This window comes from Emydura macquarii, unplaced genomic scaffold, assembly GCF_026122565.2.
Source record: "Emydura macquarii macquarii isolate MOO-44397 ecotype Brisbane River unplaced genomic scaffold, CSIRO-AGI_Emac_v2 contig_295, whole genome shotgun sequence".
NCBI lineage: Eukaryota > Metazoa > Chordata > Testudines > Chelidae > Emydura > Emydura macquarii.
The window spans coordinates 14585473-14611806 of NW_027130432.1; the positions used below are offsets into that span (position 1 = coordinate 14585473).

Here is a 26334-nt window from a genome sequence, read left to right on the forward strand (position 1 = left end):
CGAATAGAGGGGAATAATCACTTCCTGCGACCTGCTGGCAATGCTCCTCCTAATGCAGCCCAATATGCTATTAGCTTTCTTGACAACCAGGGCACACTGCTGACTCATATCCAGCTTTTTATCTACTGTTACCCCCAGGTCCTTTTCTGCAGAACTGCTGCCTACCTCGTCAGTCCCCAGTCTATAGCTGTGCATGGGATTCTTCCTTCCTAAGTGGAGGACTCTGCACTTTTCTTTGTTGAACCTCATTAGATTTCTTTTGGCCCAATCCTCCAGTTTGTTTAGGTCCTTCTGTATCCTATCCCTACCTTGCAGGGTATCTACCACTCCCCCCAGCTTAGTGTCGTCCGCAAACTTGCTGAGGGTGCAATCTACCCCATCCTCCAGATCATTAATAAAGATGTTGAACAAAACCGGCCCCAGGACCGACCCCTGGGGAACTCCGCTTGTGACCGGTTGCCAGCTAGACATGGAGCCATTGATCACTACTCGTTGAGCCCTATGCTCTAGCCAGTTCTCTATCCATTTTATAGTCCATTCATCCAACCCATACTTCTTTAACTTGCTGATAAGAATACTGTGAGAGACAATATCAAAAGCTTTGCTAAAGTCAAGGTATATCACGTCCACCGCCTTCCCTACATCCACAGAGCCAGTCACCTCATCATAGAAAGCAATCAGGTTGGTCAGGCATGACTTTCCCTTAGTGAATCTGTTCCTGATCACCTTCCTCTCTTCCAAGTGCCTTAAAATGGTTTCCTTAAGGACCTGCACAGGGTAGAGAGCTAGCCAGGAGGCCTCACAGCCCTGCATGGGCCTGGCCATCTGAATCCTCAGACAGATGGGCTGAGCCAGAAACACCTCCTTCCAGGGGAGTAGCCCTTTTGCTGGAGATAGACAGTCCTATTGTTGCCTGGTCCTCGCTTTCCTCAGTCAACCTCTTCTTGTCAAATTGCAATTCCCTACTTCCCCAGATACTGCAGTAGGGACCTGGTGCTCCCAAGGCCTGGGTGTAAGATGTCATGGGTGGAGGAGGTAACTTACACCACCCCTTCCTTCTGTGACACTGGGTTCTGATGGAAGCAGAAGAGAATTGGTGTTTGCGGAATCTCCTAGTCTCTGAAGGCCTAGAGGGGCTTGATTCACAGACCATATCTGGATGTCCCCAGGTTTCAGTGTCCATCTATCGGACAGAAAAGACCATTCTGACCCTTCACTTGGCCCCATCCTTCTCAAACTCGGGGCCTGTCTTCCCGAATACTTCCTCTTGAAGCTAGGGATACCTGACCTGGTTCTTATCACCCTTCCCCATTCCCAGAAGGATTCTTCCTTCTCTGGCCATCCGTAGGACTTTGGCCAGGAATCTGCTCTGTACTGGAGCTCTCCCAGGGAGAGACCCTACAGGAGGGAGGGAGTGCTGGATGAGTGCGCAGCTGTTTTGGATCGGCCTTTCCCAAACCAAACCTTCTGCAAGCCCAGGTCCCTCTTTGTGCTGTTTGAAGGGCCAAATTGATGAAGGCGTCCAGATAGGTTCTTTGTGCTTGATCAGCCTGCAACCAGCACCATCCCGTGCTGCCTGCCTCCTGCCCAGGAAAGATTCAAGCTCATCCTGCCCCCACATTACCAGCTAGTGCATGCACTGGACATAGTCTATACACCTTGTGCAGCTTTTTATTAAAGTTCTCTTAGGGGCACCCTCAGCAGCTCTTTTGACTCCAGCATCTCTTGCCTGCAATATTTAGCTTCACCCCCCTCGGTCTGTGATCAGACTGTGGTTCAAGGACACTGCATTTCACAGCAAGGACTAAATTAATTTGAGCACTTAATCCTTGCATCTTTCAGCCAGGCATCCTACAGCTGAGCACGTGAAGAGTGCAAGTAGCTTGTTTAACCGTCATGTCTTCTTTGAATAGTGTATTTTAATCCTTGCTTTGGATTTGTAAATAGAACAATGTGCCTATCTGAGAGTTACCTGGTTTAAAATCTGTTTATCATTGTGCAATCTGTATATTCTGGTTGATGGTTTGCTATTGTATTTATTTAGCTCAGTGGTTTTACTTGCATTTTTATATTTAATTAGGACTGTTCAGAAATATGCGGTCTCTTTTCATTAAAAGGATTTATATATGATTAAATTGTAGCTGTCTATTTTGGTTGCAGATTCAGATCTATTTATACATCTTTAAGATGGGGCTGAAAAACCAACTTTGGCAGCCATACCAGTGTAACCTCACCTTCTGGATAACCTGGGACTATGAAATAAGCCTAGCCATGTGGACAACCTTGTGAGCGAGTGTGGGTTATTATAAGGCCAGGTCAGGAAAGCAAATTCATTAATTAGAAAGGATAAGTAGGTGGGGACAGGGTCTCTTTGTAATGTGCCAAGCAGAATGAGGCCCTGGTCTCTGTCGGTCTCTAGGCACTATCGTAAAACCAACAGTATAAGCCATGTGGAGCTTACCCATAGCAGATGTCACGTTCCTGCAGAGAGGATCTCTTTGGCTTATTTCCTGTTAATTTTATGCTCATTTGGAAGCTATAATTCCTGAACTGACAATGTTCAAAATGCTAAGATTGTCTCATACAGCAAAAGGAATAAATATAGACTGGAGTGGAAAAGCTAAAAGAAACACTGTTCCTTGAAGTCTGTGTGCGCGCGGGCGGTGGGACAGAAAACAATTCCAGACAGACCACAACAAGTCCAGTAGTGGAGTAAGACTCCAGGGAGGGATGGAGAACATACAAGAGGAGTGAGAGAAGAGAGGATACCTGGGAGTGGCTTCTTTTGTGCCTGGAGATGGGCTTCCTGTCTAATGGTGATAGCTTATGGGGTACCAGCCAAAAGAATGTTCAGTCTAAAGCCCGGCAGCCCCAGGTGACTCTCCACCCCACTTCTTGGCAGAGTGGGAGGAGGTTTTGCTGCACAAGCCCTCTAGCCTCTTTTTTAGAAACCTGAAATGTAAGCAGTGTCACTGTGTCACTGCTGTTGCTTGTGCAACCTGCTGTGGTTGGAGGTCTCTAGCGACCATTTCCTCCAAGTGCTCTTGCTGCTGCTGTGGAAGTACAGCCCAAGTGGACCTTGGAGCCTGAAGAGTCTGACTGAACCAGAAATGTAATAAGCTGTTGACTCCTGTTCCAGGCCCACCCTCAGTCAGTTGCAATGGTGCATTTGATTTTTAGACAACTATGATAGTCAGCAACTTTAACGTCTCCCTTTAATTCATAAATGAGTGAGAGGGGCTCAAATGTTAATTCCCTGCTCCTAACCATAATGAACAGTGTCTGGGAGGTGTAGTAGCATTTTATAAAGACAGTGGCTTTTGCCAGGAATACTCGGCAAAATGCCAAGCTACCCTAAGGATTCACTGCAGAGTTTTAAGGCAGCAGAAAGTCAATGGGCCCAGTCCCAGGTTTCTTTTATGCTAAACTCACAAGGCAGGACATCTAAATCTATGTAATTATTTAGACTGCGGTGAAAGTGGTGGCACCAGGTGAGCTGCACAGACGCTCAGCATCTTGTCAATGTCGACTTGCGTTGACTTGTCAACCTCTGCCTGGAGAGGAATTGCTGGGGAGTAACTTTCTGGGTTATCTCCTTTTGCTCCTGCAATGGAAACACAAGACAGGTGGGTATCTGAACTTGCTCATCTCACAGGGCAGCACCAGCCCCCACTATTAGATCTGCACTGAGGGAGGCTTCCCCTGGCCCCTGGCTGTGGTCAGAGAGGCAGGCCTCACAGGCTGGCTGTATCTGCCCCCGATGGATCATTTCCCTGCTGCTACCCACCAACTAAGAGCATCTGGACTCTTTTCCCGCAGCGGGGAATTCTGATCATCCAGCCCAGGGAGAAAGGGCGCTGGAGGAGGTTGTGCCCGTCTCTCATAAGAATCAGGAGTCTGCATTGAAACCATCCCCCAGAGACATGGCCTAGCCTTTCCATTCCCCCTTGGTAATGGGGGGGAGTTGTGGGGAGCTTGCTTCTGTGCTGCCACCGGCACCTGCACAGACCTGGAGCATTTAACTTAGGAGGAAGGGGGTAGGAATGACCCCAGCTAGTGTGATCGGCTCTGCAAACAAGGCTCAACTCGGCAATGGACGGCTCACTCGGCAGGGAGATGAACAGAGAAGAGCTCTTTTGGGCTAAGAGAAAGGGGAGTCAGTTCTTTGGGACTGGAAGGTGCAATTCTTCCTGCGTGGAGGGAATGGTTTGCAGCCAGCAGCTGCTCTCTGAGGTGTGTGTGGGAGTGATGGGGGAGGGGGCAGTAGGCTGAGAACCTAACCCCCAGCAGTTCTTCTAAGCAGGCAAAGCTTTTTGCCTGTATTCCCCTCCTGACGCAGTGGCACCTTGCCAAGTTCTCATAAACTTTACCAAACTGTGCTGGGTTAGCGCCCAGCAAGGGCCAGTTTGCCAGCTCTGATGGCTGCATTCAGCCCAGAGCCCCAGCTCCTTCCCTATTACCTGCTTGGCGAGACCCCTCTGACTCCTCGGTGTTTGCCTTGTCTGGGGCTCTGGCAGCCTCCCCCAGTGCAGCTGTATCTGGTGTGTCGCTCTCATCCTCTGAGGGGCTGTTCAGCTCCGGGTTGTCATAGTTTATGTACTGGTATAAGGCCCGTAGGCGCTGGGGTCTCCCTAGCATGGTTATAACCACCACTGTAACACAACATGCTTTGTATCCCTGTCACCCAGCCAGGGCCTTCCGGGTCCCTCCCAAACAGGTTGCAACAAAAGCCTCACAACCCCAGGGAGGATCACGATCCCTGGGCTACAGAGGGGGAAACTGAGGCACAGAGCGGGGGAGGGACTTGCCCACGATCACACAGCGCATTAGCAACAGCTCTTGCAAAGGAGGTTGGTGTTGTGGTGAAGGCTCCATTTGGGACTCAGCAGACCTGGCTGCAATTTCTGGCTCTGCTGCAGATTTGCCGGGTGCCCTTGGGTAAGTCTAGACGTTCCCCCTCTGTGCCCTGGGGATAATGATCCTTCCAGCCCCACCTTTCGTCTGTCGTGGTTAGCGAGACCCTGTGGTGGGCCTGTCTCCCTCTGTGTCCATGGGCTGGGGATGCTGCTGCTACAAGGAGAAGCTGCTGGGGTGTGTCTGGCAGCATGACCTCCTCTCAGCCAGCACTGGCCAGCCGTGGACAGTGGCCTCCAGCTGCCGGAGCAGGGGAGCGGAAGGGAGGCTGTTCCTGGTGCCAGTTTCTCCCACTAGAGCAGAGGCAGGAAGTGGCTTCTCTAGTCCTGAGGCCGTTGTGTCTGAAGGGCAGGGACGTCCTCTCTGGGCTGGGGGTGGTGGCGATGGAAGGACGCCAGGGAGGGGAGTGAGCAGAATCCAGCACTGGGGCTCGGGCCCCAGCACCTTGGGTGTTGCCTGCTTGTATATTTTTGGGGAGAGGCAGGACTTGCCCCCTCCCTATAATGGAGTCTGTGGCAGGGCTGCTCGTTAGACCTGAGGCCGGGGCTGGCTGGTGGAGGATGTGTCAGGCACACCATGCAGCCCGATCCTGCAAGGAAACTACTGCTGGGGACAATAGTGAGACAGACTTAACACACACAGTGCTGGGGAGCCCAGCCTGGAGCCCTCAAACCACAGGTCTCCACTACCTGAGCTACAGGAGGACCCCTTCGTCTGGAAGCATTAGCGGGGCCTTTACCTTCTCTGGGGGCGGACCTATCATGCCCTAAGCCAACCTACTACCCTGCCACAGCCGGCACCACAAAGGCCCGGTTGTGTCCTGTGCTTCCCACCAGCACAGCGGAGAACATCAAGGGCTTTCCTCCTGCCAGGTACCGCTGTCACGGCAGGAAGGAGCAGCGCGATTCTGAAGTGTGGTATGTGCACTTACTGTCCCCGCCGGGTGTGTCCGGGGCTGGAACCGCTGCCAGGCTGGCTGCAGAAGCAGCCGGGTTTGCTGAGCTTTTCCTTTTCTTGGCTTTCTTGTGTTGCTTGGTGGCGAGGGGCGAGTCCCCCTCCCCTGCCTTGGTAGGCAGGTTCCTGAAGTCAGGGTGCTGGAAAACGAGCACTGCGCCATCAGCCCTGTGGGGCAGAACCAGACAAAAGGGGAGGGTGGGTGGGTCTGAGATGCTGGGCAGATGCTGTGGTCTTTTTTGACTCTTCCTGCACCCGTCAGGCTGGAGAGCCTTTCCCATGGGACTCGGGCAATTCTGCTCCTGCTTGAAGCTAGTGGCACTGTAACTTGAAATGCTCTGCCCCTCTGGGATGCCTTTCACCCCCCTAGCCCTTGATGAAGATGTGGGACCATGTGCCTTGTGCAGATGGGGAAACTGAGGCACAGAGCAGGGTAATGGCGTGTCCAAGGTTGCACCCGAAGTCAGTGGCAGAGTCAGGAGAAGAAAACCCAGGAATCCCACTCCCGGTCCCCTATTCTGACCTAAGAATGAGGTAATGTTTATAAGTTAACCCCACCCTTTCTACACCCTATGCTCAGCTTGTATCTTAGAAGAGGGTCAGAGCTGGCTGCAGCTGAGCCAGCCTGTTTAAGCAATCTGGGTGCATGTCTCCATCTGGCTGGTGTGTTCCACTGCCTCTGAGCATCTGGCCAGCTGCCCTCTCCTCTATAACTATGGTGAGAGGATTCACTACGCATGCCTGACACAGGTATGTGCATTGCAGAAGCTGGTCCAGGTTAGCTTCCAGGTCGCAGGGCAGATGGATCCTATCTGGACCCTGGCGTTACATTGAGCTGGTCCCAGCAGGGATTCCAATTAGTAGAACCTGTTCGGGGTCCATTTCCTCACGTGTCGCTCATGGGCCTGAAGTTGCCCTTATTTAATACTGCTGTGTTCTGTGCCCTGGATTTGCAGCTACTGTGCCAGCTTCCCCTGCGTGCCCAGCCAACAGGCTGCAGGCCTGCTTGGAGGGGAGCTGCTCTCAGGCAGTTCAGTCTCTGCCCCATTCAGCTTCTGGCCCCTTTGCCGGGTACCAGCTGTGGTGGTGGCTCATGACAGAAAGGTCACTCAGCAGCTGTCAGTGGGCCATGGCTTTGGGTAACTACTGACCTGGACTGGCCCGGCCCGGCCCGCCCCATCTGTCTCTGAGACAAAAGGGTTCAGGCCCCTGAGCAACCCAGTGTCCATGGGCCATTGCTCCAGAGACAACAACCACTGCACGGCCCCACTGCCTCGTCTGTCCCTCATCGCCACCCGCCTTAGGGGGTTGAACGAACGCTGCCGTCACAGGAATGGCTGGGAAATACCACACTGGCCCCTGCCCATCCCATTCTTCCAGCCCCGATGCAGAGTGGAAGCTCTTCCTCGTTGGGAGGTGGCCAACCCTGTAGGGGACATGTACACACAGAGACCCTATCAACAGGCCCCGCACCCTCCTTGTGCCCCAGGCAGCACCCCACTCGAACGGGCAGCTCCTGCAACAAGCTAGGGCAGCCAGAGCCCATTGCAGAATGCAGCCAGCCCCAGAACAGAGGGCAAGTCAGAGCCTTCCAGCCCCCCATCAACCCCAGAGGGCCCAGTTGGGGCACCAAGCCCAAGAGCCTGCCTTCCTCTCCACAAGAGGAGGAATAGTAGCTGGGAGGAGCCTTCACAACCCGATATCATTCACTCAGCTCCGATGCCCCAGGTGCTGCATAACCACTGGGGGCAGGTCCCCCCTGCTCCAGCCCCTCTCCTACCACTCTGGCCTCTGCGATTCTCACCCCTCCCCAATTTCAACCCCAAGGGCCAAGTCCCTTAATTCTCATCAGAACAAAGGTCTGACCTGTAATCAGGCCTGGCACTGGGCCCCTGCCCCGAGCCCTTCGCATATGAGTTAGGGCCCAGTCTCAGTCTCTGCTCTTTGCAGGCAGCCAGCTCCTTGGAGCCCCTGGCGCCAGGGGGTATGATCCCACCGCAGTCTGACGCTAGTAATCCCGCACCCAGGGGACTCTCCAACCTACTTCGCTGCCTTTGCTTTAAAGCCAGAGGTCAGCAGCCACGCCTGCAGCACGGAGATCGAGCGCAGCTGTTTCAGCTCCGGAAAAAGCTCTTTGTGCTTCTGACCCTCCTCGTCGTACAGCTGGGCATTGACGACCACTCCTTGCCCGTCCTTGTCCCACTGGGGAGGGAGGTGAAAGGTTACTGCTTGGGCAGTGCATGATGGATGAAAGCAACATTTCCCGGCTGCAGTGCATGTGCAGACTCCAGCTCTCAGCCCAGGCCCACCACAGCCCATTCTGCACTGCTCCTATGGGCCTGGAGGTGAAGCTGAGATTTGCAGTGAACAAGTGGCTAGGGCCCTTGGACTTCTGGCCTGTGAATTGCTTCAGTAAAAAGCTCCCTTTAAAAACCATCTGCATGAGAGGTCAGACGTCCATGGACTTGGGCTGGGGCACAAACCCTGCCCCCACCAAGCCATGGGGACAGGCTAGCAACAGGAACTGGATGGCCATTTGAGGCCTGTGCGCTGCAGCTCGGAGCAGACACTGGGTTAGACGCATGTAAAGTTAGGGTAAAATAATTTCACGGAGCGATGGGGCTCTGCGCTTGTTTGCAAAGAACAGCGCAGGAGTGAGAATGCTGCTGCCAGCTGCTAACTAGCAAGGCCTCGCAGCCAGGCAGGGCAGGTCAGCTGCACTATCAAAGCCCTGTTGTAATGAGAACCCGGGCCCGGGGCAGGAAGGTGTCAAAGAAGCCAGGGAAATGTGAGCCCCAAATCAGTTTTCTGGGGGCCATTAATTCTTGTTATATCTCGTGTGATGACAACGTGGCAGTGTAACAGAACAGACAAGCTGTCTTTCTGGGACACGGCCCCTTCCCCAGGGGAAACAACCCGGCGCCCATGGGGCTTTTCCTTGTCTTTGCCCCACGTTGTGGTAGGAGGAGACACGTTCCCTGCTCCTCGCCAGATCACCTTGTGGATGCGCCTGCATCAGACAGCCGCTGAGCCTGAGCCGCAGCTTGGCAAACGCGCCTGTCCCATTGCGGCTTGTGTTCTCAATGCCCGAGATCGTTATTTACCTCCAATGCCTTGATGGCCGGATTGTCCAGAGCTGCTGCCAACTGGGAGAGGAAGCGGCCAGGCAAGGCCTTCCCCCCAGCCCGCTTCTCACTTGGACTCCTTGCTGCGGTGGCCATCGCCTGAGAACAGGGCAATGGCTGACATCAGGTAATGGTGCTTGTGTGTGCGCTGTGTCGGCACGATTTGGTCTCCTGTCTGATAATGATGCTTAGCCCTAGGTTGAGGCATGGGGTGCCCGCTCAGCTCCGTGGCAGGGGTGGGCAAGCATTACAAATGCTGCCCAATTCTCCCAGCCCCAGGGGGAAAGTGACTTTTAGCCTGGCTTACGGTGGTGGAGCACAGGCGGGGGGAGATGGCGTGACCTGCCCAAGTCACACAATGGATCTGAGCCAGAGCCGAGGCCAGAACCCAGGAGTCCCATGCCTTACCTTACACTGCTCTCTTCTGCCACCAGCCCTGCCTCCCTCTCAGCCCCCCCACCGGCTCCCAGCCCCTGGCCTGCTGCCTGCTGCTATCTGCCCCTTCGCTGAGGGAGGGGGCTAGGCCAGGGAGGCTGGCTGGCTGAGCCCAGCTTACCCCATGCGAGTCTCTGCCTTGCTTTCCGTAAGGAGAAACCCGCCCTCCCTGGCACAGTGCCCCCCAGTGGTCACACCTGGCCTGCCAAACTGGCCTCAGGAGCAGTCAAGGGATTGGGCCTGCTCTTGAGTTGGGGCTGAGCGTGGCCCATGTCCAGTCCAGTTTACAGCTGTGTTGCTAAGACTTATTTCACTGTAGTGCCCAGCTCTCCCGACCGGCCTCGGTGCTGCACAGCCCCACCAACCTGAATGGGAGCAGGACTGAGTCCTAGGAAATCAAATAAACCACCCCCCAGCTGGGAGTTAATCTTGGAGGTAGCTGGGCTGGAGCATCTCTTGGGGGAGAGGGGCAGCATCGAACAGCACATGCCAAATCCGCAGCACTGCAAATATTTAAAGGGATTCGCTGTAGCGTGTCAAGCCCTCTGCTGTTGTGTAGCCTCCTGTGGGTGTCTGCTGTGTCGGCTTTGCGACTCTGAGTGCAGCGCAAGGGTGACTCACCCTCCTGCCAGCCGTGGCTGGGTGGGAGATGGAAGGCCATGATTTGAAATTCACACACAGCAGCTTTGAGGCAAACCCAGCAAACCTTGCACTGCATAGGCACAGATGTTGCAGCAACGGATCCCAATACCCATTTTAACTGCAGGGTTAAGCCCTGTCCACAGCAGAGCCAGCAACCAGTCCAGATACCATGGCAATGGGTGTGTGACAAACACCTAGGCAGGGTCTGCAGAGCCAGCTACGTCCCCTGGCACTCACTGATATTCCAAACAGGTCTCAGCCCAGCCACGGGCCTGGTTATTGCTACTCCTGGTGCCTGGGGGTGAGCATGAGGGCTGGGGGAGTGGCTGCTCATCAGACAGCTCCCCTGCTCTGCACGTGAACAAGGGTCTTCGCTCTTCATTGGTCGCTAGCTCCAAAACTGTCAGCACCTAATCATGCAGTCTTCATGGCAAAGCTCACCAAGGAGCTACGCCTGTGCCAGCCCAGGCTGCTGGCAGGGGCAGAACACTGCCGTAATTACTGAGGGTGACACACGCTGTGCGGAGACACAAGCCGTGGTCAGAGCTGAGCAGGCCCCAGACCACTTCCAAAGGCAGCCAGTGGAGAGGTGACCAGGCTTCTGCCACAACTGGCAATGGGACCAAGGGCCTGGATACTCATTTCCACCAAACCCCTTTACCCCTTGAGGGCGGCGTCAGGGGGCTGTATGGTGGGTGTCAGTAACATCGGCATGCACGTTAATGACCCCTCACGCTGCCACGGGGCTAAAGGTGACCTGGGTGTAAATTAAAAGCAGGCCCATAATTTATTTGCAATGAATAATCCCACCAGCTCAGGAGGGAGATGAGCTAGAAAGACCAGGTCGCATAAAATGATTGCTCCCAGCAATATAGTTATCTGAATCCACTCAAATGGTCATTCCATCTCACGAACGCTGCATGCCGGCTCACGCGGCTTTAACCAGAGCCTTGTGTTATTTGGTGTTTTACTTAACGACGTGGCTCGTGGAGCTCTGTGACTACACGAGAACCTTAGCTTTTGTTTTCTGAGGAATGTTTCTAGCCTTCGTGGTTGCAAATCAACGTGGATTTACCTGCACCCCCTTTGGCTGTCCCCCATGCTGTGAGATTTACATTGTCACATCAGATAACCGTGACCATCTCCTAGCCCTGGGGAGGAGAGGCCTGTACGCTGCTCTGGTGCTGTGCTATATCGAGCTAGGCATCTGTGCCACTGTTGCTTTCTGTACCCTGCTGCTTCTAGGCCGCAGGGCTGCAAACACACATTCACAGCTGGCTGTGGGAGCACCCACAGCAGTCCAGGTAAGTGTTGGCAGGATTGGGGCCTGAAACTACTTCAACTCATCCTATGTGCAGAGGCAGCGGCTGTTGGGTTCCCGCCGATGTCGCAGCCTATTCCAGAGGGGATGCCCACACTGTGCTCTCCCATGGAAATATGTCAGTGTTCTCTAGTGTTGTGGTTTCCTTAATCTAAACAAGGTGCCATTCAGACCGCAAGCACGGGGCTGCTCAATGCCTGGAGCAAGTGGTGTCTTTGGCACCTGGCTGGGTAGCAACTGGGCCCCAGGCAAAACATAAATTAGTAACTACCTCCGCTTAGCAGAGTGTAACTAACCCCTTACCCAGCTTCCAGAGTGTCCTGGTGTGCTCCTGGGGGGCCATTCCCGCCGCAACTCCTCTGTGATCCATGGGTTCCCTCCACTTTCCCATTGTGTTGTTGTTACATTTCTCCCTCTTGGTCCTATTGCACATGCAGAGCATATCTCAGGATTGTTACATATTCTCCTTTCATCCTCAGAATGTTCCCAGCTGATTGCAAGCCTGCAGTTTTTCACACTTGTGAAACTTGACAACATGGGCTTTTTCCCCAGTAGCCGGCAGGCTGAGTGAGAACCTGACCTTGGGCCCCAGCTGCAGTGTCTCTTCACAAACACCCACACATGCCCCCTTTACGTGGCACAGGCTCATCCTGCGGGGAGGGAATAGGCCAGCGTGCCACACCTGGGCCCAGTGAGTTGTGCTGCACACACACCTCAGAGCTCCAGATTCACTTCACGCAGGAAGGTGGAGAGAGAGCAGCAAGGGCTTGCCAGCCTTACTGCCCCACCCGGTGGTGCTGGGAGAACGCCGCAGACTCGTAGCCCATCAGGGAATGGGCTCTGTTGCCATGGATAACAAGGAGCCTTGTTGAAGCACATGATTCTGCAGATGATCTCTGCTCTGTGGACCTTTTGGGGCAATTTGGGTCTTTGAAATCTCCATTTCACACAGCTAAGAAACATTGCAGTCTACGGGGCTTAGTGATGGCCTTTGTTGGGTGTTTTGGGGGAGGAATGTGCTTTGCCGTGATCCGATGACCCATGCCGGATGCGCAGCATTGATCAGCTCAGACTATAGGCTCTATCATGCCTTCTTGGTTAAACAATACTAGAGCCAGCTGTGGTACATAAACCACGCTCAGACGTGCTCTGGGAACAACATGCATTTGGCCCTGTGATGCTGCCTTGAATAGTATGTTCCAGGCTTTAGCTAATTAAGCCTCAGAACACCCAGGTGAAGTGCTCTAAGTAATTAAGTATAAAACAGGCGTCTTGTTGCTCTCAACCTCAGTTCAACAGCAATGATTACAGCAGCCCCAAGGCTCAGGGAGAAGCCAGCAGCTGGTCGACGCTAGGCCTGCTCTAGACTAGAAAGTGTTGTTGATGCAAGTTACAGCGATGATCAAAAATTGATAAAATTACAATGCTTGTGCCAGTCCACACAGCACTCGTGTCATCAAAGCGCCTCCACAGTTGGTGCTCTACTATCAACAGTGCACTGTGGGCAGCTATCCCACTGTGCAGCTCTCCACTTTGTGCCGCTAGGAGTCATGGGAATGTGGAGAGGATTGCAGTGCATCATGGGTGCGGGCTCAATGTCCCATGATGCAGTGATTTCTGTACTGTCATTCCATGGGTTTGCGACTGGATTTCACGGCATTTTTTTAATGGACCCAGTTTCCTGTGCTCCCGCCATTTCTAGCTGAAAGGATGGATCCTGCACTGCTCTCCACTGTTGTCAGTGTTCTGCACACATTAAGGCTGGTCATGCAGTATATCATGAGCTCCCAATCAGAACAGGAATCCTAGGTGCCAGACCTGCTGTGTGCCATGCAAACAAACAATGCGGGATTATTGTTTGCATTCATAGAGCATCTGCACCTGGTGCACTGCCTCTTTTGAGTCTGTGAAATAAACACTGAGTGGTGGGATTGCATTGTTATGCACATCTGGGATGACAAACAGTGTCTGCAGAACTTTAGACTGCACAAAGGCACCTTCTTGGAACTCTGTGCAGAGCTCACCCCTGTCCTGCAGTGCAAGGACACCAGAACGAGAAGCTTCCCTCTTGGTGGAGACGTGCATGGCAATTGCTGCGTGGAAGCTGGCAACTTGAGACTGCTACTGGTCAGTCACTAATCAGTTTGGAGTTGGGAAGTCCACTGTTGGAGCTGTGTTATCACAAGCGTGCAGGGCCATCAATCACATTCTGCTAAGAAGCACTGTGACTCTTGGAAATGTGCGTGAAATAGTGGATGGTTTTACCACGATGGGATTCCCTAACAGTGCCGGGGTCATAGATATCCACAAATATCCAAATTATGGCCCCCGGACCATCTTGCAATGGAATACATCAATAGAAAGGGGTACTTCTCTATGGTACTGCAGGTGCTTGTGGATCACTGTGGGCATTTCACTGACATCAATGTGGGTTGCTCAGGGAAGGTCCATGACGCATGCCTCTTCAGGAACATTGACCTGTACAGAAAGGTGCAAGCAGGGACTTTCTTTCCAGACCAAACGATTCAAATGGGGGAATGTTGAAATGCAATGCCCATAGTGATCCTGGGAGAGCCAGTCTACCACTTACTGCCATGACTCATGATGCCTTATACAGGCAACCTGGATAGCAGCAAAGAGCGCTTCAATAACAGGTGGAGTATGTGTCGAATGACCATTGAATGTGTGTTTGGCAAATTAAAAGCTCACTGGTGATTTATGGCAGGTTAACCCTAAGTGAGGAAAATATTCCCATGGTTATAGCCGCCTGCTGTGTGCTCCATAATATTTGTGAAGCTAGGAGTGAAACATTGCCGCTGGGTGGAGCGCGGAGGCAGATTGCCTTGCGGCTAACTGTGAACAACCAGATGTCAGGGCTATTAGAGGGGCACAATGGGGTGCTTTTCAAATCAGGGAGTCCTTGAGGAGCCATTTGGACAATGAGTGCCAATAAGGTATCTTTGTAAACAGCACTGTGCCATGCTATGACTGCTAACTAGCTTGCACTGTGTATCAATGTAAGTTGCAACCACCATGTGCAAAATACAAATAAAGATTGCTCATTTTTCACATAATATGCCTTTATTGAATAATAATTATTCACAACATACACAAAAAGCTGGGCTGAAGGGGAGAAAGCAGTGAGGGCAGTGTGAGCTATGACAGCTGGGTATAAGTCCAGCTATTGTTCTGGAAGCAGTCTGAAGGGTGAAGTGAATGGGGTACAGAGATGGGCCAGTAGTTTGGTAGGTTGAAGTTTGGGGCGGGCATGGAAAGCAGTTTGACTTACCAATATAATGAGATTGACTCCAAAATCATGTGAATATTTTTAGGCTCAGAAGGATTAGATTTTTACTGCTAAATGTTGATAAATGTCAGTTTCACTGTACACACACAAACTAACCAAAACATTTTTCCATTGATAATCATAAAAATTTACAGATAGGCTAAGTAAGAAAAATATTGCTTGAGAACTTATTCAAATGTGATTGAAGGGTAATTACTTTGTATATTTTGACATCTGATGTTGAGAACTTGTGTTTTAACAAACTTTTTGAAGCTCAGTGTCTATTGTCATCAAATAATTATTGTTGGACTCCCCTGTAACTTCCTGCAACTGTGAAAATTTAAATAGATAGAAACTGGGGGAGGGGAGGGAGCGAGAATGCTTAAAACCCATAATTTTGCACAAATGTGAAAATTTAACCTGATGGAAATATTTAAAAATAAACACCAATATTATCTGTCAAAATTATCAAAAAATAGAAATAAAATTCCGCCAAGCCTCATAATTTTTAAAATTTTTATTGGCTTTACGTAGCCCGTATGTATGATAATTAGAGTGTTACTAGCACTCACCAGTGCACAGTGAGTGATGCCATCTTGGTTTTGGCTAGAGCAGCTCTTGCTAGAAGATGCAACTGAGATCAAACCAGATAAATGTGTATATGATGGTGATGCTGAGAACTTACAGTTTCTTCTCTAACACCATCATGCCAACTATAGAATGCTGTGCCCCTCCCTGCCCCCCACCCCCTCATCTGTCCACTCCCCTGCCCAGCAATTAATTATGCTTCTCCTACCCAAATGGTAAGTTTAAATTCTGGTGTTTGCGGGATTATTTGAAAAGAGTCAGTCCAGCAGAGACCAGCAACCCAAGAGTCTGAGGAGCAATTTCAGGTCAGGCTACTGAGATCCAGCCATAGGACCTGCAGAATAGGGAGCCTCAGGACCATCCTTGCCCTTAAGAGGGAAACCCTCGTAAGAAATCCCCTGCCTGTTTATTTTGGTCTGTATTTAATTCCGCCAATGGTCACGGCGTTGTGTTGCCGCTCCAAGAACTGCTTCTCAGCTCCCTGTCTGCCAAGGCCAGTTGTAAATGCTGAGGGGAGGGGGATGGTTTAAGGGAGTGGTCCTGCTTTATGATTCTAGTTATGCCTGTTCTTGCCCTAGCCTTTGTTCCCTGGACCTAAGAATCCCCTCATCCCAGTGTTGTTTTGCTACTTTGGAACTTGTGATCAATATTTTATCCCTTGTGTAGTGGACTGCATGTCCAGTACAGTATTGGGTAGAAAACATTGCCCCATGGGCCAGCACCCCTGGTGTTCCAGGAACTAGAAGGCTTCCCCCATGAGTGGAGGCACCAGGCATCAAGATAAAGAACCCAGGCCCCATCCCCTGAGGAAAGAAGCCTCTCCAAGCAGCAGGCCCCAGGGAGAAGGCTTAACAAGCCATGCTGCAGGGCTGGGATTACATATAATACCCCTGTGAGGTAGGGCAGTATCATTAGCCTCGTATGGGGGGTGGAAACTGAGGCACAGAGGGTAGATTGCTTTGCTTAATGGCTACACAGCATATAAAGGCAGTGCAGGACTGCTGTGTGTTAACCCACACTGGGCTCTGGGCTCCCTTCTGATGACTCTTGCTTTCCTCTCAGGCATCTGGTGATGCCAGCAGGGCCCGTGGAGGGCAATGCATTCAGTAGATAAAGCTTTTTGCTTCTAGTTCAGCTTTGTAGATAGACACTGAACAGTGAAAGCAGCCAGCTGCCAGCAACACCCTGGTGACAGTGGCAGTTGCTTGGAAACTTCATTTTACTGGGGGTGGCTCATTTCTTTGAAGTGCCCTGCTGCCCTCCTTCCCAGCAGCGTGGCCCTGGGGCTCAGCCATGGGCAGCCCTTTGGATTGAGCTAAACCTGGGGCATCAACCAGTTTTGATCAATGTAAAACGGGCTGTTTAATTAAACCCAGCCAAACATGGACCAAGACCAACAGGGCAGTGCTTAGCTAAGGAGACTGGTTGCTTGAAACTACAGCCCATCAGAGTTCCATGTCTGTCTCATGACCCATGAACATAGCCCATTCCCAGCCCGTCTGAGATCATAGAATCATAGGGTTGGAAGGGACCTCAGGAGGTATCTAGTCCAATCCCCTGCTCAAAGCAGGACTAACCTCCGCTAAATCATCCCAGCCAGGGCTTTGTCAAGCCACAGCTTAAAACCCCCTAAAGATGGAGATTCTACCACCTCCCTAGGTAACCCATTCCAGTGCTTCACCACCCTCCTAGTGAAAAGTTTTTTCCTAATATCCACCCTAGACCTTCCCCACTGCAACTTGAGACTATTGCTTCTTGTTCTGTCATCTACTACCATTGAGAACAGTCTAACTCCATCCTCCCTGGAACCCCCTTTCAGGTAGTTAAAGGTTGCTGTCAAATCCCCCCTCATTCTTCTCTTTTGCAGACTAAACATGCTTAATTCCCTCAGCTTCTCCTCATAAGTCTCATGCTCCAGCCCCCTAATCATTTTTGTTGCCCTTTGCTGGACTCTCTCCAACTTGTCCACATCCTTTTTGTAGTGGGGAATCCCAAAACTGGACACAATACTCCAAATGAGGCCCCACCAATGCCGAATAGAGGGGAATAATCACTTCCCTCGACCTGCTGGCAATGCTCCTACTAATGCAGCCCAATATGCTGTTAGCATTTTTGGCAACAAGGGCACGCTGCTGACTCATATCCAGCTTCTTATCCGCTGTAACCCCAGGTCCTTTTCTGCAGAACTGCTGCCTAGCCAGTCGGTCCCCAATCTGTAGCTGTGCATGGGATTCTTCCATCCTAAGTGCAGGACTCTGCACTTGTCCTTGTTGAACCTCATCAATTTTCTTTTGGCCCAATCCTCCAATTTGTCTAGGTCACTCTGTATCCTATACCTACCTTCCAGGGTATCTACCACTCCCCCTAGCTTAGTGTCATCTGCAAACTTGCTGAGGGTGCAATCTACCCAATCCTGCAGATCATCAATGAAGTTGTTGAACAAAACTGGCCCCAGGACCGACCCCTGGGGAACTCCGCTTATTACCGGCTGCCAGCTAGACATGGAGCCATTGATCACAACCCATTGAGCCCGATGATCTAGCCAGTTCTTTATCCATTTTATAGTCCATTCAGCCAACCCATACTTCTTCAACTTGTTGATAAGAATACTGTGGGAGACTGTATCAAAAGCTTTGCTAAAGTCAAGGTATATCACGTCCACCGCTTTACCACATCCACAGAGCCAGTCACCTCTTCATAGAAGGCAATCAGGTTGGTCAGGCATGACTTGCCCTTGGTGAATCTATGTTGACTGTTCCTGATCACCTTCCTCTCTTCCAAGTGCCTTAAAATGAATTTCTTAAGGACCTGCTCCATGATTTTTCTAGGGATTGAGGTGAGGCTGACTGGTCTGTAGTTCCTTGGATCTGCTTTCTTCCCTGCTGGAGCTGTATGAACAGAAGGTGACCAAGTAAATTTATCAGTCATTCCAGAATGCGGGGCTAACAATGGTTTTGCTGTGGGTTGTGTGAAGCCTCATTGAGGCTAGTGGGCATGACAGCCATTCTTCTTTCAGGATAAATGTATGAAGCAATTAAGTTCCTTTATGGAATTGATAGCTGAAGCAACAGGAGCCACCGCCCAAAACACAGGCCATTTGCAAGGTCAGGAGCTGAGCTATGTGGGTGGAGAGGTTTGACTGGGGGCTGAATGCAAATGCTGGGGGATGGGTATTGTTTTGGTGCAGTTGTGTGTTTGAAAGAAAGAGAAGCAGCAGAATGAAACACCACCACAGAAGCACACAGAGAAGGCAGCAATTAGGAATCACACAAAAAACACCTGTAGCGTGACCTGAGGAAAATACCTACAGAGAGAGAGCAAATGCTTTTGGGCAGCGTGCTGCCTCAAAAATGTCTTGGGACAATGGGCAAAGAAACTGTCTCCTGCTGTTTGATTCCTACTGTGTTCAGGGAAACAGGACTTCAGCTCTTCTGTATAAACAAATAGCATTGCATCAAAGAAATACTTGTCTCCATTATGAGTTTATCCCCCTGCAAGACCCTGAATATTGGCTAACCGGTCAGATCAAAAGGGGGTAACAGTACAATAACTACTAGCAGTGTTATGATCACCCATGAGTGCATGCACACATGCCATGGTCATCAGCAGGGGTTGAACCTATGACACCTCACCTACTCATGCTAATGGAGTTATTCTGCTGTTATTTAGATTACTGTAGCCCTCAGTTCTGCTTCAAGGCCTCTTATTTTCCACCCCTTCCCCTTCCCACCCTTATCTCATTGCAATCTCCCTCCCTGGAACTGCCTTATTAAACACACACTGTCTGTATCTATGTGTGTGTGGCTGTGTGCGTCCGTGATGATAGCCGCTCGTGTGACATATTAAATGGCAGACGTGGACTCACAGGGGTTGTGTCTGCATCACACCCAGTCCAGCTGGACTGACCTGCTCGCCCGCATTTGCTGGCCGTCTAGACGGTGGGAGCCGTGTAAGGGGGTGCCCAGTGACTGAAGGAGGGGCGGCCAGGTCAAACCTGCATGGTGCTGCCTGTGACCTCTTGTGCCAGGTAGCAACACCACTGGGTTTGGGAGCCCTCTCAACAAGGGGGGGCTGGAACAACTTCCCGTTATGCCCTCCCCCTCTGGGTGGCCACATTTCTTGTGAAGCTCAAGAATTAGTACTCCTTTGAGATGGAATCAAACCAGACACCCCAAGATGTCTTTCCAAGCACGCTCTAGCCTTCCCTTCTAGCAGATGCTGGAATCGGCCCTTGAAAAGCCAAAGAACTCTGCCTTCCAGAAGAGGCTAAGAAGTAGATGGTGGAAAAGCGGAGACTGCAGGCCACTTAATGGCTCTAAGAGCCAGTGACTGACCATGCTGAGTCTCAGATGGGACAGTAAAATCTTTCCTTCCTCCCAAAGGGCTGGAAGAATTTGCAGGCTGGCCGGGTGGAGTCCTTGTGTCATTTTGCCTCTGTACTGATCCCCCAGATGAAAGTGCTATGAGAAAAGGAGCTGGCACAGGCCAGGCGAAGTTTGATGTCTGCTCTTCCCGCGGAATGACCACAGTTTTGCAGCGCGACTGGGCATCTGGCACTGAAGGCAACTGTGCTTTTCCCTTCAAACTTCCCTTTCTGGCTCTGGGGGAACAGTCATCTGAAAGTGCAAGCAGCAGCAGTGCTAACATGCTTTTGTCTTTGCTTTTTTCAAAGGAGCTGGATAGCCACACTCACTGAAACAAGGCCTTTGCCGCATTACCACGTCACGCACAAGACAAAACCTCTGGAGTTAAGCGCTTGGCTTAGCATAATTTCCACCTCACCTTTACGCCTCTGCAAACCTGGCCTGGGTGATCATTGTTGCGCCATCTGCTTCAGTGCTGCAGATGCTCCGTCCAGGGAAAGAAAAGCAGGGGTGGAATTTTAGCAGTTCATAATTGGCAGGATTCAAACCTGCAAGGGGGGCACCCTGGCAATTTCTAGCCCAGCATCGTGACCTCTTGGTCACAACTACAGCTACTCATGGTAGGGGCGGGGAGCTCCAGAAACTCAGAGCAGAGCTTGCGCCTAGGGTGGTGGATCACCACACGGGGAAGTTTAAAAAAAAAAAAAAAGAGTAAAAAGAGAATCAAATCCCAACATTTCAACTGAGGATTTGACATGCCAGGAGTAATTGGACCAATCTGTGACTTTAACCCTTTGTGGGGCACCACCTGCCCCCGACTGGTGTGGGACCATTTCAGGTTTAAAGTGCTACATTAACTACACACAATGGGGGCCTCCCTGCTAGCCGGGGAGCCCATTGCTCTTCTCCAGCTCTGAGGTGGGGAGCGGCCACTCCCACCCCTCTCTCCTGCCCCCTCTCAGGCCTCTCCTGCCTTGCAATCCCCTAAGGTAACCACCTGTCCTTTATTTAAAGGGACATCCCTTGATGCCCTTGTTTCACTGAGTCGTCGCATGAGTAAGGGCAGGCTGAACCCACCCTTGACAATGTAACTCTGGATTAAACCTTCTTTTCGGTGCGGCATTCAGCCTGAAGAAAGCCAGTCTTTGAAGAAAAGCTAATCACAGAGCCCTCAGAAAGCCAAGGTTCTCCTTTGGTCTTGTCCTCAGCCTGCACACCTGAACTAGAAATCATGGAAGTTTGTGACTTTGCCTGTCAAACCGTGATGTTAAAAATTCAGATTTTTCTCCATCCTAGGCCTCTGGTTTGCCCTTGTAACGCAGCTACGGAAAGGCCGGAAAGAACTGAGAAAACGTCTTACAGGGAAAGGTTCCTTAGTTGATAAGTAAACAGCACATTCGAGCCGCATGTGAGCACTAGGATGTTTTATTGTAAAGAGGGCTCAGCGAGTGCTGTATTCAAGGGAAAGGGTGGGGCTTTGAAATGTGGTAGCCAGCTTCTTCGTCTCCCACTTTCTTCAAATGGGTGGAATTTATTTTGTCCATTCCTACCTCCAGTGCAGCAGTGACCGAATATTTTCCTTGTGGAAACAGACTTGCCCAGATTGGAAAAACTGCTGAACAGTTTTATGAATTGAGTTTCAAAAACCAAAGCTGTATTGGATTGTATTAAATCTGATAATAAGTATCATTTTAAACATTCAGTGGAAGTTTGTGTTAATTGCATTGTGTGCATGAGAGCAGTAGAAATGTGCACTTGAGAGAGAAATCCATGCTATGCTAAGGGAAATGGTGGTTCCTTAAATGTCCCTTAAAATTAAGCATTGATCCTTATTTTTCATGTGGTTTTCCCTTATTTCCACCCAAGGATGGTCATATTCTTCTCCTCCTCCCTGGCCTACTGTGCCCTTGGTCTCCTCCTCTGCCCTCCACATCCCCGATCCCCTCTCAAGCTTCACCTGCCCCTAGCCTCCCACTGTGCCATTCCCCCATCACTGCGCACATGGAGCATATGGGCAGCCATCTTAGCTGAGGGCAGCCTGGCTTCAAACCAACTGGAGACAGGGAGAGACGACAGCCATCTTTACTAGGGCAGCAACCTGCAAGGCCTGGAGGGGAAACAGTGGCTGGTCTTTGCTCCATCTCACATCCTCCCCCTCCCATGTGTCCCAGTGGGCCAAGGGCCTTGATGAGCTGAGGGCTCCTGGTTCCTTGTGCTGAATCCAATCCTGAGTGACGCCATCCTTCAGCAGCACCTCCACCCCCTGCCCTGCTGGCTCCAGGCTCCAAGCCAGGGGAGGCTTTGTCTGCACTCACACTTCACCAGCACCAGGGCAGCCCCTGTGCACGTCGGGGGTAGGCAGTGTGAGGGGCTGAGCCCTGTGTGAGTCACTCCTGCCCCATGCCCTGCCCCACAGCAACCCAGGCACTGCCTCAGAGAGCATGCACCCCTCCTACCCCATGGCACCCTTGACACTGCCTCAGAAAGAGAACCCCCTTCTGCCCCATGTCCCTGGAAATAAGGCAGAAATGTTTAATGGTGAGAATAATTAACCATTGGGATAACTTACCAAGAGTCGCGGTGGATTCTCCATCACTGATAATTTTTAAATCAAGATGGGATGTTTTTCTAAACGATCTGCTCTAGGAGTTACTTTGGGGAAGCTCTATGATCTGTGCTATACAGGAGGTCAGACTAGATGATCACCATTGTCCCTTCTGGCCTTGGAATCTGTGAATCTATCCCTATGCTGGGTAAAGAAGGAGGCTGTCTTCAGGCTACTGCACAGATTTTTATCAGCTAAGACTGCTATTTGATCTGGGATTTCCTGACTGCATCTGACCACAGGGGATTTAAAGTACCGGCACTAAGGGCGGTGAGTGCTGTTTACAAGCTGTGCTCACTCGTGGATTCACCCACACCCACTGCAAGCAGCTGCAATTAAAGATTGGAACTTAACTAAAGTGCTCCAGGGTAGAGCGACCCTCTCAGCATGCCGGTACTGGACAGAGCCCTATGCTGCCCCCACAGCCTTCCCATTGTCCAGTTCATGGTCTGCACTGGTACAATGCCCCTGATTCTGCAATTGGATCTGCACAACTTTGTTCCCTGTTTTCCTCCTAACTCTGACACCTAGGCACCCCACAAATGGGGCTGCACGAGGAGAGAGCCCAGGGCTGTTGGTTTGCTGGTTATTGGTGCAGAGGTTGGCAGGAAATCACACCCTTTTTCCATTTTAGTAGAGAACCTCAGGCCTCCTTAAACCACAAGTAACCTCCCCCTTGCAGCCAAGACCACCACTCATGATCATTGGCCTCCCACTGCTTAATGGCAATTAGGTCTGGCCCAGGAAATTGGCTGCAAAGGCATTGTGGGAAGAGACCCTGTCAGATTTCACAAGGGTGGGGGGAGGGTGTAGCAAAGGCACTCAGCTCCCACACTGAAGGGTGACCTGATAGACAAGGCTCATGGGCTCTAGAGGAAACCACCTCTGGCCTTCCTTGGTTGGCGAGAGGGTCCCCGCCATGCAGGGGCAATGGATTAGTGTAGGCCCCAGCACTATGATGTAGGCCTGAACCAGAGCAGGCCCGGACCATGGATATGTATTTGAAGTTTAATGAGTTAATCCTCACACTGAGAAAGAATAAAACTAGGCATTATAGATAGGGATGTTCTTGACACATTAATTGTTTGTTCATGCCACCCCAGGCTCCACTATGATAATTGACTGCTTGAACATATGAGTGGGAACATCCTGCCTAAACATTCTGTGATTTAACATTTATGACACATTGGGGCCCTGTTTGTAAAGATCTACGTATGAATGTTTGGGACCATCCTGAAATCTAATTGTGATAATTTACAAGTGAAGTAAAGTGCCCAATGCATATCAGGAATGTGGTTGATGTGTAAATCATGAGCAATGAGAGGGCAAATAATTTCTTTTATTTCCTTTTAGTAAAATGGTATTAATAAAATTGGTGTAGGTATAAGGATTTTATTATGTTAGTAAGTAAGTATAAATTTAATGTACTAATGTAATGGGATAAGAATGTAATGATTTTTAGTAAGTATGAATGAGGAGTGAATGCAGTTTAAGTCTGCTGAGCTAAGACGGCGAGAAAGTAATTGCTGAGGTAATGGTTCTCAGCCTCCAAGGGCAGGAGGAAGAGAAGATGCTTTTGTGTAAAGAGCTTTTACAACCCAGATGGTCGAAGATCAGGATAACCCCGGAAGACAGGGGAGTTAACACCCAAGGACAGGAACAAGACAAAGTGTGAAACAGGAATGAAAGAATAATGGGAAAGCTGTCTCACTTGCGTTATCAAACGTAATTGATGATTACATGAAACAAGGAGACTATCTGATGTGACAGAATCCATAGACCCAAATGGGGATGGATAAGTATAAAAATGGGGTGAAGAAACCTGGACTTCGGGCTTGTTCTGCAAACCCCAAGAAGCATTGTGTCGCAACCGACAGAGCCTGGCTCCATTCTCGTGTCTGAGTCACCTGGCCAGTGATTCAGCTCAAGCAACATAAAGATTGGTAATTATATCCCTCCTGCAGAACTCTGTGTGTGTGTGTGTGTGTGTGTGTAGATTTGTTTAAGCATCGCTCTTTTGAAATATTTTTTGTATTTATAATAAATGCGGCATGCTGCCTTGTCCCCTAAATAAGATCCTGCTGTTTATTTCATAAGTATAACATCAACCCCAGGCCAGCTTGCCTCCCTTCCTGAACACACTTTTGGGGTGACGTTTTCAGCCTGCTCTTTGTTTTTATGCCTGCAATTTTGCAGGTGCAAGTGATCTCCAGGGCAAAATTGCCACCAGAAATGCTGGGGGAGCTGATATTGTGATAAAAATGGATGCCTGATGGTGGGCACAGCCTGGTACCAGATGCCCAGCCCACGTGACATTAGTGCATCTGCAAATCATTGCAAAAGGAAATGGAGGCCAGCATTGAAGCCTCTGACCCTTAAAAGCCACAGAAATTGGCCCCCACTGTGTGCTAATCAGTCAGGATCTTCAAGAGCCAGTCACAGAATGGCAACCTGAATGTGAATGGCAGTGAACCCCCCCAAAGCCCAGACACATGATCCTGATGCACTGCTTGCAGTGTCTTTGCGTCCTTGGAAATGATCCTCTTTGCATTTGGTTCTCGCTTGCCTTTGCTGAGCAGGGAGAGCTGTTTCCTCCCACCATTTAGCTAGGAACAGACTTTCGGGGAGAGTCTAAACACTATTGTCTTGAGTCCCCTTCCAGGTAAAGATCAAAACCTGTCCACTTATTTAAAGAGACATTTTCTGTAGCAATGTCAAGGTTTTTCACCAAAGGCTGGAAGCTTTCTCCTATGGATCAGCCCCAGGAACCAGTGCATCTCAAAGCCAAGACCCAGCTATATGACACTGGCCTTTAAAATGCATGACCAAGGTTCTCAGCACAGCTCCTTATGAAAACCAGCAGGCCCAGAAGCTGGAACAGGACATTTGTTCATGGAACCTCCACACCACTTTCTACAGCCTCAGTTCCATGGTTCAGGATTTCTTCTTCCGTCTGTTCTAGTGAATTGGGACATGGTGTCAGGGTTCTTTTGCTACTGACACAGACCCAGAGCCTGTGCTCAGATCCAGCCAATTGCAGGATAGGGGATGTAGGGTCACAGCCTTTCTCTGTGCCTCGTTTCCCCCACTCCATGAAACTGAGACGATCATTCTGACCTACCTCACTGCGAAGGAAGAGACAGTGGGATGAATTTCTCAATAGTAGGGCAGAGACCATCTAGCGCAATGGGGTCCTGGACCATGGGGTGTTAGGTGCTACAATGCTATAAATAATAAACAATAATACAATGCTTTGAGTTCCTGGGGGGAAAGGACTACAGCAGGTCAACTGATGCACTATAATAATTCTGCTCCTTCATCCTAAGCTATTAGCCAGTATTCAGGGCTTTGCTGGCTGCTGCTGTTAGGGTAAGAAATTGGTGGCATGAGTCAGGTCTCTTCGTGGTGCAGTTCTGTTTATTCACAAAGCACATGCACAAGAGCCCTGCGTCCATGAACATGGGGGAGACTCCTAAACAGCAGGCAGGCAGTTTCCATGCTCAGAAATGCACAGGACCGCCATTCCAGCAAGCTCTGGGCCCAAGATGTTCCATGATCTCACTTCTTCCTCTGAGCCTTACCCTTGCAGTTTCTCTGCTGGCTTCCTGCCTCCAATGGCTGCAAACCAATCTCTGTAACCAAGAAAACCCCTTCTCAGTCCACAGGCTTAGATCTGCCCTCCCATGCTGCCTAGTGTCTCTGGTGATAGCCCCACAGCGGCAGCCCCTTGCTGGGTATACTGCATTGTTCCATTGGCCCGGTGAGCCTGAACAAAAGTGCTTGCAACCCTCTGGCTTTAAGGAGGACTGGGACTGTCTTTGCATCCAAGACTCACTTGTTGGCCATCATTAACATCTTCCAGCATAACATCAATTGACAACAGTAAACCATGAGAAAGCAGCAGGTTCTGGATGGGACGGAGGGAACCTTGGGTCTAAAAAGAGTGTCGTGCCTTTGAAACATAGAGATTTTCTCTGTTCCAAATCTATCAAAATCATACATTTAAAATACCAAATTTATAGCCTGCTGGATGTTAAGGACAGAAGGGACCATTCCAGTCATTTCACCTGACCTCCTGCCAGTACAGGCCAGAGAATGTT

General features: G+C 50.6%; 1 protein-coding gene across 1 annotated transcript; it reads right to left on the minus strand.

Annotated features, from left to right (window-relative positions):
* Window positions 1-3257: 3257 nt before the first annotated feature.
* CUNH16orf86 (chromosome unknown C16orf86 homolog) lies at window positions 3258-9089 on the minus strand. Its single transcript, XM_067550224.1, has 5 exons — window positions 8973-9089; window positions 7913-8070; window positions 5846-6036; window positions 4461-4631; window positions 3258-3604 (listed from the first exon to the last, which is right to left on the minus strand). Exons 1-5 carry the CDS (start codon window positions 9087-9089, stop codon window positions 3459-3461), a joined length of 783 nt encoding a protein of 260 aa, XP_067406325.1. The 3' UTR covers window positions 3258-3458.
* Between the last annotated feature and the right edge of the window lie 17245 nt (window positions 9090-26334).

Coding starts and splice junctions, on each gene's coding strand:
- CUNH16orf86 (XM_067550224.1), bottom strand. CDS start 9,089: ATGGCCACCGCAGCAAGGAGTCCAAGTGAGAAGCGGGCTGGGGGGAAG. Junction 8,071..8,972: donor CGGCCATCAAGGCATTGGAG/GTAAATAACGAT, acceptor CTCCCTCCCCAG/TGGGACAAGGACGGGCAAGG. Junction 3,605..4,460: donor AGAGGGGTCTCGCCAAGCAG/GTAATAGGGAAG, acceptor TTTCCATTGCAG/GAGCAAAAGGAGATAACCCA.